This window comes from Hippocampus zosterae, chromosome 8, assembly GCF_025434085.1.
Source record: "Hippocampus zosterae strain Florida chromosome 8, ASM2543408v3, whole genome shotgun sequence".
In the NCBI taxonomy this organism is placed as follows: Eukaryota; Metazoa; Chordata; class Actinopteri; order Syngnathiformes; family Syngnathidae; genus Hippocampus; species Hippocampus zosterae.
In genome coordinates, this window is record NC_067458.1 from 3,023,893 (window position 1) to 3,042,418 (window position 18,526).

The window sequence follows — 18,526 nt, forward strand, 5'->3', positions numbered from 1 at the left end:
AATCTTGAACGAAGACTGATGAATGCTGACTGGAACGCAACATTTGCTGCCTTTGAAAACACTAAAAAATGCTTGCTACTTTGCGATAGAGGTTTTCGAGTTATTGTCAAGAAAATAAATAAATTGGGTTACCCCATGATGAATGGATGGTACAAAATCCTCCTTCAAGCCACATTGTGCTACCGGAATGATGGTCGGTCTAACAATAGCAAGTGAACAAAATGTTTATACGGTGGACACCCACAAACTCAGGGTTCGGTACCTTAACATATTCACTGTTTTTTTTTTTTTAAATGATTTCCTTTCACATTAATTTTTTTGTTTGTTTGTGGTGGGAGGTCTATCAAAGGGGGTTCCCCATTTTTCATGGAATTTTAAATGTTTACCAACATCTTTTGAAAACATTTTTGGGTTTATTTTTTTTCTCTCCCAGCGTATTTCAATGGGTGTCGATTTGTGCGGATTTTTGCTATGCATGGGCCACCCCAGTCCCTATCGCCTGAAAATATTGTCACAGCAAAAACTTTTCAAGAGAAGAGTAAATCAAGATTAGCAAGTACAAACCCTGTATTTCTCCCCATGAGTGGAGTGGGCAATGAGGTGTGTAACCTTGGTACTGAAGTCTTTCCGAATGATGCCTCCCATGTGATGAACCAGATTCACCAAGTTTTTCTACAATAACAAACAGACCACATATCAGTTAATGCAGATACGAACACTCACAATCCCTGTTGTAAATTGTTCGGCGCAATGGATTTGATTGTCAGACATGCATTTTTTTTTTCATTGAAAACATTTTGCTGGGAATAGAAAAACGTCAGTAACCTCCATCAATCGGTACTGAAGCATGGCATAAAAAGTATTTAATGGGTGTCTATGTCCTGCAGCTTCCTCCCACATTCTGAAAACATCTATGTTGGGTTCATTGAAGTTTCTAAATTATTGTTGTTGTTGTCAATGTAATCGTAAATGGGTTATCTACATGATGTGCATTTTTGCCTTGAAATGCAATTCGGACTGGCATAGCTCATATAGCTGGGAGTCCACACATTACATCGCCATGTATTGCATCAGTGCACACACAACCATGTTTACGTGCGGGGGTGAGTGGAGAGCGGTTTTGTTTTTCGACAAAAAACACAACACATCCAGAGATTTTTGAACCACTTAATCTCACTCAGGTCGTGGATGGCCAAATTGGTCTGGAGTCTACAAGGGGTGCCCAAACTTTTTGGACCGAAGATCTACTTTTCGATCAACTAACCTCCCGGGACCTACCCTTACCGGCACGCGCACACACGCACACACGCACACACGCGCGTACGCCGTGATGAGAAACAGCTTGAAACTGAGGCATGCGACGCATTTTTGCAGCCTGTTAACTATTGTAGCTCACACGTACTGTTTTAAAGTGCTTCCCTGGACCCTCCAAGAGTCCTATGCTTTGCTCGTGCCCTCGGTGAATTGTACACGAAGCAAACTCTGAATGAGAATCATGACGATAAAAGATGGAGCGCAATTTTTTTTTTTGTGAAAATGAGACTGATAAGATGATTAGTGTGCAGTGTATATTAACACAAAAAATATATTACTAACATGTACAAAGACACAAATGGTTGATTGTTCTTTTTCTCCTCGACACTCGGATCTACTTGGGATGTGTCTTAGATCTACCGGTAGATCAGGATCTACCTAATGGGCACCCCTGGTCTAGACCAACACACACCATGTATTTAACGCACGCAACCACAACTAACACTTCTGTTCCCACATAAAATTGTTATTTATCTTTCAAGCACAGTTGCAGTACAATGTAAATGTTATTTTTAATTTATTGCTGACTTTGTTGTTCAATAGCTGTCAGTAGTTCATAAAATAACACTACACATTCATTTGGATTGAAATTTTGTTTTCTCAAAAAGAAAAAAAAAACAATAATTTTCACTGAACCCATGGTATCGTTATCATAACCGACATACAAAATCTCAGAAAATTATTGAGGCATGAAATTTTGGCTTGACTGCACAGCTCTCATCATTAAAGCAGTCACTGCCATTTTCTTTATTATTTGAAAATTACTGTAACTTTTTTTTATTTCATTGGGACAGTGCACGTTCCGCAACACAAGAATAAACCATGTAAATGCGCTGGACTTAGCATGCTAATTTTCAGCCGTAGCCCCAAAGCAGGTTTCTAAAATAGCAAAATGAATTAAACTACTTCAAGCCAAATGTAGAGCTTAACAACCATACAAGAGATACTAAGTAGCATTCTGTTAAGTTAAATAATAGATCCGAAAAATATAAATTATTCAATCAAAATTCACATTACAAAAGAGCTCATGCTCACCACAAGAACAAGTCCAAGACACAAGGCCAAGCCAATAGGTTTCACACATGGAAAGCTATTAAATGTACAGTGGTACCTCTACTTATGAACGTCTCTTGATACGAAATTTTCAAGTTACAAAACGCTTCAGCAGGAAAATAATGCCTCTTGTTACGAAAGAAATTTCAAGACACAAAAGGTAAAAATATAGTATGGGTTGCTTTTGCAGCTCCAAGTTTCCTGAACGCAACATAGAGCTGCTGCTCTGCCACTGGCTATTCCCGAGCATCATCCTGGTATCCCATTGGCTAAGAGTGACCTCTACCGTGTGTCTGTGTGTCGATAGACAGATGGGTGCCGATGCAGTGTCCCAGTCATTCGCCCAAAGGAGGCGAATGACGGGGTGATTGCGAATCACCCAGAAAAAGTGTTCACCAGTCGGGCGATCGCTCACTATGCTGATGTTTGCCTGGGACATTTTCGAAGGATTGTTAAAAAGCCAACAAAAGCAGACGTTCTTTGCTTGTTCTTTACAAAACGCCAAGCAAAACCCACTTCTGAGAGAGAACATGAACTAAAGAGGGCAAAACACGATGAGTACGCAGTTAAAACTTAAATGACCATAATTTTTATTCATTACTACATTTGTTTTTTACATTATGTACAACTCTCATTTATTGTGCAATAATCTAATTGTAACATGTATTTGTTACATATTTTGATATTTTTTATGCTTAAGAAAACTTGTGGTGTAACAGATTAGGGCATTAACATGGAAAACATGTCTCTACTTACATTTTCTAGAGAAAGTAATTTCTTGCAGAACTAATTAATTTTGTAAGTAGTACTGTACATTATAATTTAAAAGAGAGATAAAGGGCATCAAGGAATGAACTCACCATTTCTACTTTATTCCTAAATCCAGTGAAACACAGTGATAGGTTGAGCATCGTGGTGGAGTACAGAGGCCGACATGAAAATGGTAGTGGCTGTAAAAATAAATAAATACGTTAAACACTATTCAAAATACATACATATGAATAAACATTACTTGTTTGGCAAATAGCAAGGTCCCAATGTACCATATTTGTACCTCGACATATTTGTAATGATTCGTTCAAATCAATGCACTCACATCTTCTGAATCAAAACTGATTTTCCGATACAAATCATTTTTGTTTCATTTCGAGTTCGGTTATTTCATAATTATTGAGGTTCATTACTTCATTTTATTTTGCATCACTTTGAATGTCTGATTCGATTATTTCACTTTTTCAATGTTCATCCCACCCATTTCTCTGTAATGCTTAATTGGCACGTTCATTCAAGTTAGAGACAAGACCAAAAAAAGCTAATGCGCACATAATTTAAATGCAATCAGCATGATCATCTTACCTCCTTCTTTAAAACACAGCGCAGCACAACAGGAGGGCCTATAATCCTGTTATCACGCTGATAGAGGTCATGGTAATCTGGACATTTAAAGTCAGTGAGGACAAACACCGTCTCAAAAGCAGTGTTCTCTTCATCACTGAACTCTTGGATGTTGTCGGTTATTATGAAAGGGGTGTTGATTTCCTGTGGATGGAAAAAAAACCAATAAAATTAAACCAAATCCAGGCCAAATCTTTGAGACAAAATACCGTATTGGTCCGAATATAAGACGGCCCTGATTATAAGACGACTCGCTTATAATCAGACTATAAGAAGACTCAAGTTTGAGAAAAAGACTTTTTGAACTCCAAATTAATTTTTATACAGAAAATAAGTACAGTACATCTGAAATAAATGATAACAATATATCTGAGAGAAAAAGCATGTTATTTTGCCTCATTCAAATCTTAATATCTGAACATTTAAATATGTAAACTAAAGTGCAATCACATTCGTCAATGAATGGGTTCTGGTTTTTGAAATGTAAATTACATCATAACTCCTCCTCAGCTGCCGGTTAACCTGGCCGATCTTCGACCCACTTTTCTCAGGATTATCGCTACGTTTCTCCATTTTCTGTTATCTCTTCTTTTATTTTCTTCTCTTTTCTTTCTGATCGCTATTTTTTTATTTTTCTTCTTCGTGCTACCGCTATTTTTATTCTTCGTGACAAGGGTTCACTTTGGCCTGGAGAGTCAAGTTCAGCATTTGCTTCAATGATATCTGGCGCGATCTAGCATCGTGAATGGGTATAATGTCTAGACCCTGATTATAAGAGGACCCCAACTTTTTCAGTCTTATTTCAATGCAAAAAACACTGTCTTATACAGTAATTAATTTCAATGAATGAATCAATTTTTTCTTGCAAAAGATTGAAACGCATTTAGTCAATACATTGACAAATTCCAATTCTAATAAAGTTTGAATATTGTGTAATACTGAAATAAAATCAGAAAACAATACTTTTCGAATTATTTTCAAGATAAAAATACAAAACTTTTGCCGGTCGTTTTAGGATGAAATCGCTGCTGTTTCAAGACAATTGTAAAAAATATATATATTTCGTCTGAGTTTTTAAAAATGTGATCCCTGTAAAAGTCCAAAAATGGCTACAAATATGAAAGAGAAAAAAAACAGGAGACTTCCTGTGAAGTTTAGTATATGGCTCCAAGAGATTTTTTTGTAGGTCTTGGCTGTTACATCCACCATTTTCTAATCTACTTATCCAGGTCGCGGGCGGTGGAGCCTATCCCAGCCGTCATCAGGCAGTAAGCAGATACACCCTGCACCTCTGCACTGTGAGGTGGACGGGCTAACCAGTCGACCACCCTGTTCTATATACCTCTAAAATTCAAAATATATTTACCAGTGCATATTTGGTGAATTGGGAGGTCAAAATATAGGAATATTACTGGAACATTACATTTTTGGTGTGTGTGAATTTTTGGAATGTCGAGAATCCTTCTCGGGGGAATAGAATGAGCTGAATGTTATTCATTTCAAATGAGAACAATGTTAATGTGCTATTGGGAATGAATGGTGAATTTTGTGGTGAAAATGTGAAATTTGGTGAAAACTATGAATTCTTGTCATGAGAAAAATTCAAGACAGGAAGGGATGGTTGAAGTTGGAATGGTGAGAGTTGACAAAAGGTGGAAGAACTACCAGCATGAAAAACTGAGGAATAAAATACAAAAATAATTTGTATAATATTAATAATAAAGTCAATGAAGTAGAAGAGTGTTAATGAATAAAGTTGAAGGTATAGCATTCACATGTAGAATTGCATAGGTGTAGAATAAAGTGTGACAGTTTGAGCCATCACATAACTTTTTGGCGTGGCCCCATTTAGTAACTGATGTCGTCAGTACGAATTAGTACTCATGCAACACCTTTCATAAAAACATTGTCATGTACCAGTTTTGGCGTGGCCACATTTAGTCACTGATGTCATCTGCGTGAATTAGTACTCATGCAACACCTTTCACAAAAACATTGTAATGTACCATGTTGACAATGGACTTCATCATTTTCTCTTCTGGACATGATTCAGCTCCTCTTATCTTTACCACAGGGACCTCCATTATTCGTACAGCCTGTTTAAAAAAATAAATAAACCTGAGGCAAATGGATGTCAAAGATTGGTGGTGGATGACATAAATAGTAGAATGCCATAATGTTTTAATTTGACGGTTTGGAAAAGGCGGGAGGTTTTCAGAATGATGCCTCGTCAGGTGTGATGACGTCAATGACACCTGAAATATTTGTTATGAAATAATTGAAAAATTGCTTACACGGATGCCTACACTAAAAGGTCAGTGATTGGCTCATTTCGATGTCAATCAAACCAGCACACAGCCTCAGACAGATCATCCAATCTGATGCAGAAATGCCTGGCGTCCGGAACCCTCCGGCTGCCATCCAGTCCCAGAGACGCCGAGCATCCGTGGGCGAGACAAAAAACAGCTTGTATCCAATGAGTCGTCTCCGTTCAACGCATTGGGACAACCGACCCTGAACTCTTGAGACGCTCAAGGTCCGGGAAGTAGACGCTCTGCGGATGCTCAGCGTCCACCGTTTAAAGCACAGCGAAGCTGCGGGATGATTGAGAAGGGAGTCGCGTCGTAACCAGTAAGAAGAAGCTGATTCGGAACAAAAGTTGAGCACGTTGTGGTGCATATTTAGTCAATGACATGTGCACACAATGAAATTTACATTAATATATTTGATCACTTATTCTTTGACATTTTAGGGGAATGTCTGCAAGCTTCCCTTGCAGTCTGAGAGCAATCGCCACTGATATATATATATCAGTGGCGATAGATAGATAGATAGATGGATAGATGGATAGATAGATAGATAAAGTATATATATACTCACACACACACACACAGCCATCTAACTCTGCGTCATAATTTTCCCGCGAGACGTACAGTTCCAAATAATGTGCGTTTTTGGGACGCAAGGTAAAACAACTACAAAAAACAACGGCAGGCCTGAGAATTTCACGGTAACGATCGTTACTGTTAGTGTGCCGTTTCTGTGGCGTTATTTTGACGGTACCGAAAAATCGTTTCACATAAAAGTCACCGCACACGAGTTGACTGTACGCGATCGACTCTCTCCTGTGTGATCAACGTTATTTCACTGTGCTTGTATGTGTGTTTGTGGTGTGGTGTGGGTGTGGGTGTGAGTGTGTTTCTTCTAATTTACATTCGTTTTGTTTTGTTTTCAGTGTTGGGGGGGCAGATAACGTTATGTGCGCATGCGGGTTGCTATCTTAGTCCGCAAACTGAGAAATCGCGCGGATGGCAGTTTGAGATGGCGGCAAAAAAAACACACACAAAGGTCTACTAATTGCGACATTTAAGAAATGGGAATGCCAGTCTCATTTTTCGTATGAATCGTCCAAAGGGCGTTTCACTAAACTCACCTGTAATGTATGCACAGAACACGAGAGCAAGATACGACGGGAGGCACGATTACGAGGCAAATTGCAGAGTAAGAGAGTAAGCAGAGTAAAGAGAGGAGAATTTATGAGGTCAAAGATGAACCATGGGATGAAATAAGGACCTATTTCTCAGCAAATCTTGTATGAAGTATATAAGAAATAAACCTCTTAGCAATGTATATTGTTGTTTGTGTTATTATCATATGCAATTGAATAATAATAATAATAATAATAATACATTTTATTTATAAGTAAACCATTTCACAATTGAAAATTTGGGACTCTCTAAATGCATAATGGGACTCATACTTTTCTGATCAGCGAGTCCCTGGGACTCACTGAGGTTAAACTAAAATTATCACTATAAAAAAAAAAATCCTCATCTCACCCCTCGGGTGGTGTCCGTCCCTCACTCAGCTTGGGTCCTCTACCAGAGGCCAGGAAGCTTGAGGGTTCTGCGCAGTATCCTTGCTGTTCCAAGCACTGCACATTTCTGGACTGAGATGTCCGATGTTGTTCCCGGGATCTGTTGCAACCACTCATCTAGTTTGGGGGTCACTGCCCCGAGTGCTCCGACCACCACAGGCACGACTGTCGCCTTTACCTTCCAGGCTCTCTCCAGCTCCTCTCTGAGCATTTGGTATTTCTCGAGTTTCTCATGTTCCTTCTTCCTGATGTTTCCATCACTTGGGACCGCTCCATCCACTACAACGGCTTTACTCTGCCCTTTATCTATGATCACGATATCTGGTTGGTTCGCCATTACCATCTTGTCAGTCTCGATCTGGAAGTCCCACAGGATCTTCGCTCTGTCATTCTCCACCACCTTCGGAGGTGTTTCCCATTTTGACATTGGGGTTTCCAGTCCATACTCCGCACAGATGTTTCGGTAGACTATGCCAGCCACCTGGTTATGGCGTTCCATGTAGGCTTTCCCTGCCAGCATCTTACACCCTGCAGTTATGTGTTGGATCGTCTCAGGTGCCTCTTTGCACAACCTACACCTTGGGTCTTGTCTGGTGTGGTATATCTGGGCCTCGATGGCTCTGGTGCTCAAGGCCTGCTCCTGAGCAGCCAGGATGAGTGCTTCTGTGCTGTCCTTCAGGCCAGCCCTCTCTAGCCACTGATAAGACTTCTTGAGATCAGCCACTTCAGTTATGGTCCGGTGGTACATCCCGTGTAGGGGCTTGTCCTCCCATGATGGTCCCTCTTCCAGCGCCTCATCTTCTGTTCCCCATTGTCTGAGACATTCTCTGAGTACGTCATCCGATGGAGCCTTCTCCTTGATGTATTCATGGAGCTTGGATGTTTCATCCTGGACAGTGGCTCTCACACTCACTAGTCCCCGGCCTCCTTCCTTTCGGCTTGCGTACAGTCTCAGGGTGCTGGATTTGGGATGGAAGCCTCCATGCATGGTGAGGAGTTTTCGGGTCTTAACATCCGTGGTCTGAATCTCTTCCTTTGGCCACCTTATTATTCCTGCAGGGTATCTGATCACTGGCAGGGCATAGTTGTTTATTGCCCGGGTCTTATTCTTGCCATTGAGCTGGCTTCTTAGGACTTGCCTCACTCGCTGGAGGTATTTGGCCGTAACCGCTTTCCTTGTTGCCAGTTCGAGGTTGCCATTGGCTTGTGGTATACCAAGGTACATGTAGCTGTCCTCAATGTCTGCTATTGTTCCTTCAGGGAGTGAGAGCCCTTCAGTGCGGACTACCTTTCCTCTCTTAGTCACCATCCGATTACATTTCTCAAGCCCGAATGACATCCCGATGTCGCTGCTGTAGATCCTGGTTGTGTGGATCAGGGAATCTATGTCCCTTTCGGTCTTAGCATACAGCTTTATGTCATCCATGTAGAGGAGGTGACTGATAGTAGCTCCATTTCTGAGGCGGTATCCATAGCCTGTCTTGGTGATTACTTGGCTTAGGGGATTCAGTCCAATGCAGAACAGCAGTGGGGAGAGTGCATCACCTTGGTATATGCCACAATTGATGGACACTTGGGTAAGTGGCTTGCCATTGGCTTCAAGTGTGGTTTTCCACATCCTCATCGAGTTCGCAACGAAGGCTCTTGGGGTCCTGTTCACCTTATACAACTCCAAGCATTCAGTGATCCATGTATGTGGCATCGAGTCATAGGCTTTCTTGTAATCAATTCAAGCTGTGCACAGGTTGGTACGTCGGGACCTGCAGTCTTGAGCGACTGTTCTGTCAACCAGGAGCTGATGTTTGGCTCCTCTGGTATCTCTACCAATGCCCTTCTGTGCTTCGTTCATGTATTGATCCATGTGTCCACTTATCTTAGCCGCAATGATGCCTGACATGAGCTTCCATGTTGTGGAGAGACAGGTTATTGGCCGATAGTTGGATGGGGCTGCACCCTTTGAGGGATCCTTCATGATCAGGATCGTTCGCCATTCTGGGTGAGTCCCATCCCTCAGCAGCTGGTTCATTTGTACTGCTAGGCGCTCATGGAGTGCTGCGAGTTTCTTTAGCCAGTAGGTGTGGACCATGTCCGGGCCTGGTGCTGTCCAGTTCTTCATATCTAAGACTCTTTCCTGAATGTCTGCCACTGTTATGGTAACTGGGTTCTGTTCAGGGAGGTTGCTGTGCTCCTCTCTCAGGGTCACCAGCCATTGTGCACTGCTGTTATGTGCAACCTCCTTCTCCCATATGCCTTTCCAGTACCTTTCAGTTTCCAGTCTTGGTGGATCAGCTCTGTTGTTAGGACCCTGCCACTGAGCGTACACTTTCGCAGGTTGTGTTGCGAACAGTCTCTTTATTCGTCTGGCCTCATTCTCTTTCGTGCACCGCTTTAGGCAACTGGACAAGGCTTGGAGCCTTTGTTTTGCAGTTTCGAGTGCTTCAGGTATGGTCATCTGGATGTACCTCTCGGGTATCGGCCTTTTCATCACACCTCTCTGAGCCTCTGTCAATTGACTCACATCTTTCCGGGCTGCCTTGATCTTAGCCTCCAACCGGTTTTTCCATGGTGGGTAACGTATCTCATGGCTTCCATGGTTGCTCTTATAGCCCAGAGTCTCCAGGATCACTGATGCTGAAGCGTGTATCAGCTCATTGGTTTCTGTGATCGTTACGGTAGGGATCGCCCTCAGTGCTGCATTCACACTTTCTATGAGACTTTCAGATGGTACTTCACATAGCCGTTGTAATCGGTTTCTAGGTTGCCCAGCTTTCATTCTCACCATGATCTTAGCTTTCAGGTCAGTTGGTGCCTCGCTCAGCATTTCATTCATTGGGGCTGGCCACCCAATCTCATCATCTGCATTCATTGGGGCTTGCCTCCCAATCTCTTGTATGACCTCCTCCTCTGATCTGGCAGCCTGGGGCCCTTCACCATGGAATATGCGTTGTACCTCATCAATCTCAAGATGTGACAGCAGTTGCCGTTTGTGGATGTTGGAACACTGAGCTACTAGTTGTTTCGTGGTCAACCGTGACTGTGGGTTTCGAAGTAACCATTTAGCCCACATTCTCTGCCTGTAACCCCTCTGACTAGGGTTGCTTGAGTAGTAGCATTCCAACAGAGCCATGTTATTGCATCTCGCCCATCTCCGCTTTGTTCCAGTAGCCCATTTTTCATCAAGGTGCTCTGGTTCCCCAGCACCTGACGCAGACCTTGTTTGGCCGGGCGACGTCTGAGTCTCTCATCATTGTATGAGGTAGGCATTAGCGTGAAGGATCTTGCCCAAGGACCCACACTGGATGGTGTTATGTGCTCATTTTTGCCCCAAGCCCCAAACTGAGCCCCAAGCCCCAAACTGAGCTATCCAGCCGCTATATATATATATATATATATATATATATATATATATATATATATATATATATGTGTGTGTGTGTAGGGCGGCCCGGTAGTCCAGTGGTTAGCACGTCGGCTTCACAGTGCAGAGATACCGGGTTCGATTCCAGCTCCGGCCTCCCTGTGTGGAGTTTGCATGTTCTCCCCGGGCCTGCGTGGGTTTTCTCCGGGTGCTCCGGTTTCCTCCCACATTCCAAAAACATGCGTGGCAGGCTGATTGAACACTCTAAATTGTCCCTAGGTGTGAGTGTGAGCGTGGATGGTTGTTCGTCTATGTGTGCCCTGCGATTGGCTGGCAACCGATTCAGGGTGTCCCCCGCCTACTGCCCGGAGACGGCTGGGATGGGCTCCAGCACCCCCCGCGACCCTAGTGAGGATCAAGCGGTACGGAAGATGAATGAATGAATATATATATGTGTGTATAATTAGAGGTGTCAGTTTAGCACGTTTTTATTGGCATTAATTTAAATTTCAACGGGATTACATTTTTCTCGCGAGATTAACGCGGCACACGTCACAAGCGGATGTTACGGTGCTCTATAAATACACCAGAAACAAAACAACAAGCGCACTGCAGAAGTACCCGGCCGTTTTTGTTTTGCCAGCCTTGGCAGCGCGAGACACCGAAAACGGATACTTAAAGAGTTTATGAATGGAAAGTTTACTTTTAAAAAGCTGCCTGATTGCTCCACTGACAAGACCAAAGTTACCCGTTCTTGTCTCACTGTGTATCATATGATGTATGCCACTGACGCGATTGTTACTTGTTTGGAACTATTTTGTGTGGAATGTTACAGCGTTCCATGTCCATATAAATAGAGCGGTGGAGCTTCTCTGTGTTCGTCTGACAGTGACGGTGCGCAGAGGCGGTAACATGACAACGAAAGTTCAGCGGTGCAGTGGTAGCGACCTAGCGAAAATAAAACGTCTCCAGTGTTGTCATCGAACCAAGTGTAGTAATCCGAAATGAGGTAGACACAAAAACCGTAAAGAGACTTCCGCGCAAGAAGGACCAACATAATCAACATAGCCTGACTTTGTTAGGGGGCATGAAACCCCCCTCTTTCAGAATGGTTTGCCCCAGCAGCACGGGGGAAGTGCTTGCGCTTGTTTGTACGGCCAGTAGTTTTGAATACAGCGGCACATAACGAATACTGGTATCCGGGGTCTCGTTATTCTCCAACAAACATACAGAAACAGACTGCCGTGTTCAAAGAAAACTTGAGAAAAACGAAGTATGCAACCATGGTTTAAATCCACTATAGGCTGAGTACTAGTTTACGTTACATGTGCACTTTATAATGTTGTATTGCTCCGTTTTGATTTCATTAAAAAAGCTGTTAAAGCAGCTGTTGTGTGACAAAATATTTTTTTTTCACTGTTGTTGATGGACAGTAATATTGTGTGTGAGATTATGTGTGAACAACTGCTCCAAGTGAAAAATGTTCATGTAAAATTGAAAATTACTTATTATTTATTTCAGTAAATATTTGCATTTGGCACATAGAAAACTGATTCATGATTCCAAGTTGATGAGAGCATTAAAATGGGGAAAAATAGGACAAAAAATGTATAAGGAAATTCAGAAACGATAAAAAATATGCGAGTAATCCCGATTAACTTTTTAGTTCATTTGAGTTAATTATGACAGTTGCATTTTTCATCCATCCATCTTCTACCGCTTATCCGGGGCCGGGTCGCGGGGGCAACAGCTTTAGCAGGGAAGCCCAGACTTCCCTCTCCCTAGCTACTTCTTCCAGCTGTCCCCGGGGGATCCCGAGACGTTCCCAGGCCAGCTGGGTGACATAGTCTCTCCAGCGTGTCCTGGGTCTTCCTCTGGGTCTCCTCCCGGTGGGACATGACCGGAACACCTCACCGGGGAGGCGCTCAGGAGGCATCCGAATCAGATGCCCAAGCCACCTCATCTGGCTCCTTTCGATGTGGAGGAGAAGCGGCTCGACTCTGAGCCCCTCCCGAATGACAGAGCTTCTCACCTTATCTCTAAGGGAGAGCCCAGACACCCTGCGGAGAAAACTAATTTCGGCCACTCGTAACCGGGATCTTGTTCTTTCGGTCACCACCCATAGCTCGTGACCATAGATGAGGGTTGGAACGTAGATCGACCGGTAAATTGAGAGCTTCGCCCTTTGGCTCAGCTCCTTCTTCACCACAACAGACCGATAGAACGTCCGCATCACAGCAGACGCTGCACCGATCCACCTGTCGATCTCTCGCTCCCTCCTGCCCTCACTCGTGAACAAGACCCCAAGATACTTAAACTCCTCCACTTGGGGCAAGATCTCCCCCCCGACCCGGAGGGGGCACTCCACCCTTTTCCTACTGAGGACCATGGTTTCAGATTTGGAGGTGGTGATTTTCATCCCAACCGCTTCACACTCGGCTGCGAAACGCTCCAGTGAGAGTTGGAGAGCCCTGTTTGAAGGAGCCAACAGCACCACATCATCTGCAAAAAGCAGGGTTGCAATACTGATGCCACCAAAACTGACCCCCTCAACGCTTCGGCTGCGCCTAGAGATTCTGTCCATGAAGGTTATGAACAGAATCGGTGACAAAGGGCAGCCTTGGCGGAGTTCTACCCCCACTGGAAACGATTCCGACTTACTGCCGGCAATGCGAACCAAACTCTGACATCGGTGGTATAGTGACCGAACCGCCCGTATCAGGGGGTTCGGTACTCCATACCCACGAAGCACCCCCCACAGAACTCCCCGAGGGACACGGTCAAACGCCTTCTCCAAGTCTACAAAACACATGTAGACTGGTTGGGCGAATTCTCACATACCTTCGAGAACCCTGCTAAGGGTGTAGAGCTGGTCCACTGTTCCACGGCCGGGACGAAAACCACACTGCTCCTCCTCAATCTGAGGCTCGACTTCCTGACGGACCCTCCTCTCCAGCACCCCTGAATAGACCTTACCAGGGAGGCTGAGGAGTGTGATCCCTCTGTAGTTGGAACACACCCTCCGGTCCCCCTTTTTAAAAAGAGGGACTACCACCCCGGTCTGCCAATCCAGAGGCACTCTCCCCGTTGACCACGCGATGTTGCAGAGGCGTGTCAACCAGGACAGCCCCACAACATCCAGAACCTCGAGGAACTCCGGGCGGATCTCATCCACCCCTGGGGCCTTGCCACCGAGGAGCTTTTTAACCATATCGGTGACTTCAACCACAGAGATAGGAGAGCCCACCTCAGAGTCTCCAGGCTCTGCTTCCTCCAAGGAAGGCATGTTGGTGGAGTTGAAGAGGTCTTCGAAGTACTCTGCCCACCGGTTCACAACGTCCCGAGTCGAAGTCAGCAGCACCCCATCCCCACTGTACACAGTGTTCGTGGTGCACTGCTTCCCCCTCCCGAGACGTCGGATGGTGAACCAGAATTTCCTCGAAGCCGTCCGGAAGTCGGCTTCCATGGCCTCACCGAACTCTTCCCATGCTCGGGTTTTTGCCTCGGCGACCACCAAAGCTGCGTTCCGCTTGGCCAGTCGGTACCCGTCAGCTGCCTCTGGGGTCCCACAGGCCATAAAGGCTCGATAAGACTCCTTCTTCAGCTTGACGGCATCCCTTACTGCTGGTGTCCACCAGCGAGTACGAGGGTTGCCGCCACGACAGGCACCAACCACCTTACGGCCACAACTCAGATTGGCCGCCTCAACAATAGAGGCACGGAACATGGTCCACTCGGACTCAATGTCCCCCGTCTCCCCGGAACATGGGAAAAGCTCTGTCGGAGGTGGGAGTTGAAACTCCTTCTGACAGGGGATTCCGCCAGACGCTCCCAACAAACCCTCACAATACGTTTGGGTCTGCCAGGACGGACCGGCATCTTCCCCCACCATCGGAGCCTACTCACCACCAGGTGGTGATCAGTTGACAGCTCCGTCCCTCTCTTCACTCGAGTGTCCAGAACATGCGGCCGCAAATCCGATGACACGACCACAAGGTCGATCATCGAACTACGGCCTAGGGTGTCCTGGTGCCAAGTGCACATGTGGACACCCTTATGTTTGAACAAGGTGTTCGTTATGGACAGTCCGTGACGAGCACAGAAGGCCAATAACAAAACACCACTCGAGTTCTGATCGGGGGGGCCGTTCCTCCCAATCACGCCCCTCCAGGTCTAACTGTGATTGCCCACGTGAGCATTGAAGTCCCCCAGTAGAACAAGGGAGTCCCCAGCAGGAGTACTCTCCAGCACACCCTCCAAGGACTCCAAAAAGGGTGGGTATGCTGAGCTGCTGTTTGGTGCATATGCACAAACAACAGTCAGGACCCGTCACCCCACCCGCAGGCGGAGGGATGCAACCCTCTCGTCCACCGGTGTGAACCCCAATGTACAGGCAGTGAGCCGGGGGGCAATAAGTATGCCCACACCTCCTCTGCGCCTCTCACCGTGAGCAACTCCAGAGTGAAAGAGAGTCCAACCCCTCTCGAGAGGACTGGTACCAGAACCTAGGCTGTGTGTGGAGGCAAGTCCGACTATATCCAGCCGGAACTTCTGTGCCTCACACACCAGTTCGGGCTCCTTCCCTGCCAGAGAGGTGACATTTCATGTCCCAAGAGCTAGCTTCTGCAGCCGAGGATCGGACCGCCAGGGTCCCCGCCTTTGGCTGCCGCCCAGCTCGCATTGCACCCGACCCCTTTGACCCCTCCCACGGGTGGTGAGACCATGAGAAGGGGGGCCCACGTTGCCTCTTCGAGCTGAGCCCGGCCGGGCCCCATGGGTGTAGGCCCGGCCACCAGGCGCTCGCCAAAGAGCCCCACCTCCAGGCCTGGCTCCAGAGGGGGGCCCCGGTGACCCGCGTCCGGGCAAGGGAAACTGAGGACCATCGATTTTATTTTTCATAAGGGGCTTTGTGAGCCGTGCTTTGTCTGGTCCCTCACCTAGGACCTGTTTGTCATGGGTGACCCTGCCAGGGGCATAAAGCCCCAGACAACTTAGCTCCTAGGATCATTGGGACACACAAACCCCTCCACCACGGTAAGGTGACGGCTCACGGAGAGGCGTTGCATTTTTAATTAGATTAAATATTTTAATCGTTTGACAGCTCTAATATATATATATATATATATATATATATATATATATATATATATATATATATATATATACACAAACATATACTGTATATGTGTGTGTGTGGTGTGTGTTCAGATATACACACACACACACACACATTTATCATTCTCTGAATTCTTGTTATTCCCTTTTTTAAGAGTAACTACAGACTCCATCTACCTGCAGTGCTTTGACCAGTTGAGCATTTTTGCCTGCCTCTCCCACGAGAACAATCCTTGGCTCCACTTTTGGCAGTATATCTGTGTGTGATAGAGAGAAACAGAGAGAGACAGACGGTGATGGGGGAGAAAAAAATTGTTAAGATTTTTTTTTAATTACCGGTAATCTTTGTTGAAAAAAAAACAGTGTAGGTTGAAAAACATGAATTAAGCCATAATGGTCTTGCATTTACTATTCTGTGATTTGTGCATCTGTTAGAAACAGTTTTGTCTCAAGAGATATCAACCCCTCCGGATGGGTATCGTTTAGGCATGTGCCGAAATTTGATTAACCATGAGCAAAATTATCGGGGTATCAGACGACTAAACTTTTATTCATTCATTTTCCGAACCGCTTTATCCTCACTCGGGTCGCGGGGGGTGCTGGAGCCTATCCGAGCCATCTCCGAGCAGTACCCGGGGGACACCCTGAACCGTTTGCCAGCCAATCGCAGGGCACACAGAAACTATTTGTGCTCACACTCACACCTAGGGACAATTTGGTGTGTTCAATCAGCCTGCCATGCATGTTTTTGAATGTGGGGGAAACCGCAGGTCCCGGAGAAAACCCACGCAAGCAAGGGGAGAACATGCAAACTTCACAAAGGAAGGCCGTAGCTGGAATTGAACCCGTAACTCTGTATTGTGAAGTCGAAGCTAGTGATGGGAATTCCGGCTCTTTTTAGAGAGCCGGCCAGTTCTTTTGGCTCGGCTCACTAAAAATAGCGGACTCTTTCAGCTCCTAAATGCCTTCTCATTTTTTGTTGCTTACATTAATTCACTCCCAAAAATAATGTAAAATTATGTGTAAAATGATGGGCGGCCCGGTAGTCCAGTGGTTAGCACGTCAGCTTCACAGTGCAGAGATACCGGGTTCGATTCCAGCTGCGGCCTCCCTGTGTGGAGTTTGCATGTTCTCCCCGGGCCTGCGTGGGTTTTCTCCGGGTGCTCCGGTTTCCTCCCTCTTTCCAAAAATATGCATGGCAGGCTGATTGAACACTCTAAATTGTCCATAGGTGTGAGTGTGAGCGTGGATGGTTGTTCGTCTCTGTGTGCCCTGCGATTGGCTGGCAACCGATTCAGGGTGTCCCCCGCCTACTGCCCGGAGACGGCTCGGATGGGCTCCAGCACCCCCCGTGACCTTAGTGAGGATCAAGCGGTACGGAAGATGAATGAATGAATGTGTAAAATGAATTACTAATGTAAAAAATATACATTACATAAAATATTTATTATTTATATGGCTTTATTTATCTTCTTATGAACATACTCAACATGGAGTACAACATGGAGTGCTACAAAAAAGAAATTACAAAGTACAAAAACAAAGACCCATCTCAAAATAAGGTCAACAAAAAGTTCCAATCTGATTGTGTATATTTACAAGCTTTTAACTACTTACAGTAAAACAACATAAGTAAGCTTTGATTACCAAACAACAAATTATAAATTAAAATCTGGTATTGGATATTTTAACACAGTCGACACGCTGCCTTTGAACTATGAATTAAGTTGAAATGAGTCCAAATATCACTGTTTCCTATCCATGTTCTCACCTTTCCACTTTGTTGGTTTTTTCTCTGTCGTGCTATCGAGCTCTCTCTCGTCTCCCTGTCTCTCCTGTTCGTGTGATGCTCAGTGTCTCTAACTCCTCCCCATTCTCTTCACTGCAGCGTGTGTGTCAAGTCAAGTCAACTGTATTTATAGAGCACTTTCAAACAGCCATCGCTGCATACAAAGTGCTGTACATGGAGCAATATAACATGCACAATAACCAGTAAGACAACTCGGTAATAAGGACAGTAGAAAGCACCAAACAGTAAATCCAAGGACAAGTCATGATGTGTCGAATGCCAAAGAATACAAGTGAGTTTTGAGGAGGGTTTTGAAGATGGGCAGCGAGGAGGCTTGCCGAATGTTCAGTGGGAGTGCAGTCAAACTGCAAAGATTAATTTACTGTGAATCATTAATACAGGTAAGTATTGATGTGGCTTGACATCCTCTTCCCAAGACAATGCATGTGTAATCTACTATCAATTTGACAAAAGAATCTAACACACGTCATCATTAGTTCTATCAACAGTTAACATGAGCATTACTACACCTTGTGACGGATGTTTATTCCTAAAGTTAACATGCTACAACCAGTAAATTATAGAATAACCAAGACTTTCATAATATTTTTCATAGCGATTAGTC

The 18,526-nt window shown here is 44.8% G+C and overlaps 1 protein-coding gene across 3 annotated transcripts in view; it reads right to left on the reverse strand.

Moving 5' to 3' along the window:
* The window catches only part of ect2 (epithelial cell transforming 2), a 103,760-nt gene that overhangs the window by 78,309 nt on the left and 6,925 nt on the right, over positions 1-18,526 (reverse strand). For 2 of the 3 annotated variants that reach the window (XM_052073359.1, XM_052073360.1), the window contains exons 3-7: positions 16,290-16,369; positions 5,769-5,858; positions 3,724-3,906; positions 3,228-3,317; positions 565-672 (exon numbers count right to left, since the gene is read on the reverse strand). In XM_052073359.1, the coding sequence (XP_051929319.1) occupies positions 565-672; positions 3,228-3,317; positions 3,724-3,906; positions 5,769-5,858; positions 16,290-16,369 (551 nt within the window). The remainder of the gene's footprint in view (positions 1-564; positions 673-3,227; positions 3,318-3,723; positions 3,907-5,768; positions 5,859-16,289; positions 16,370-18,526) is intronic. The other variant, XM_052073361.1, reaches the window with a different exon arrangement.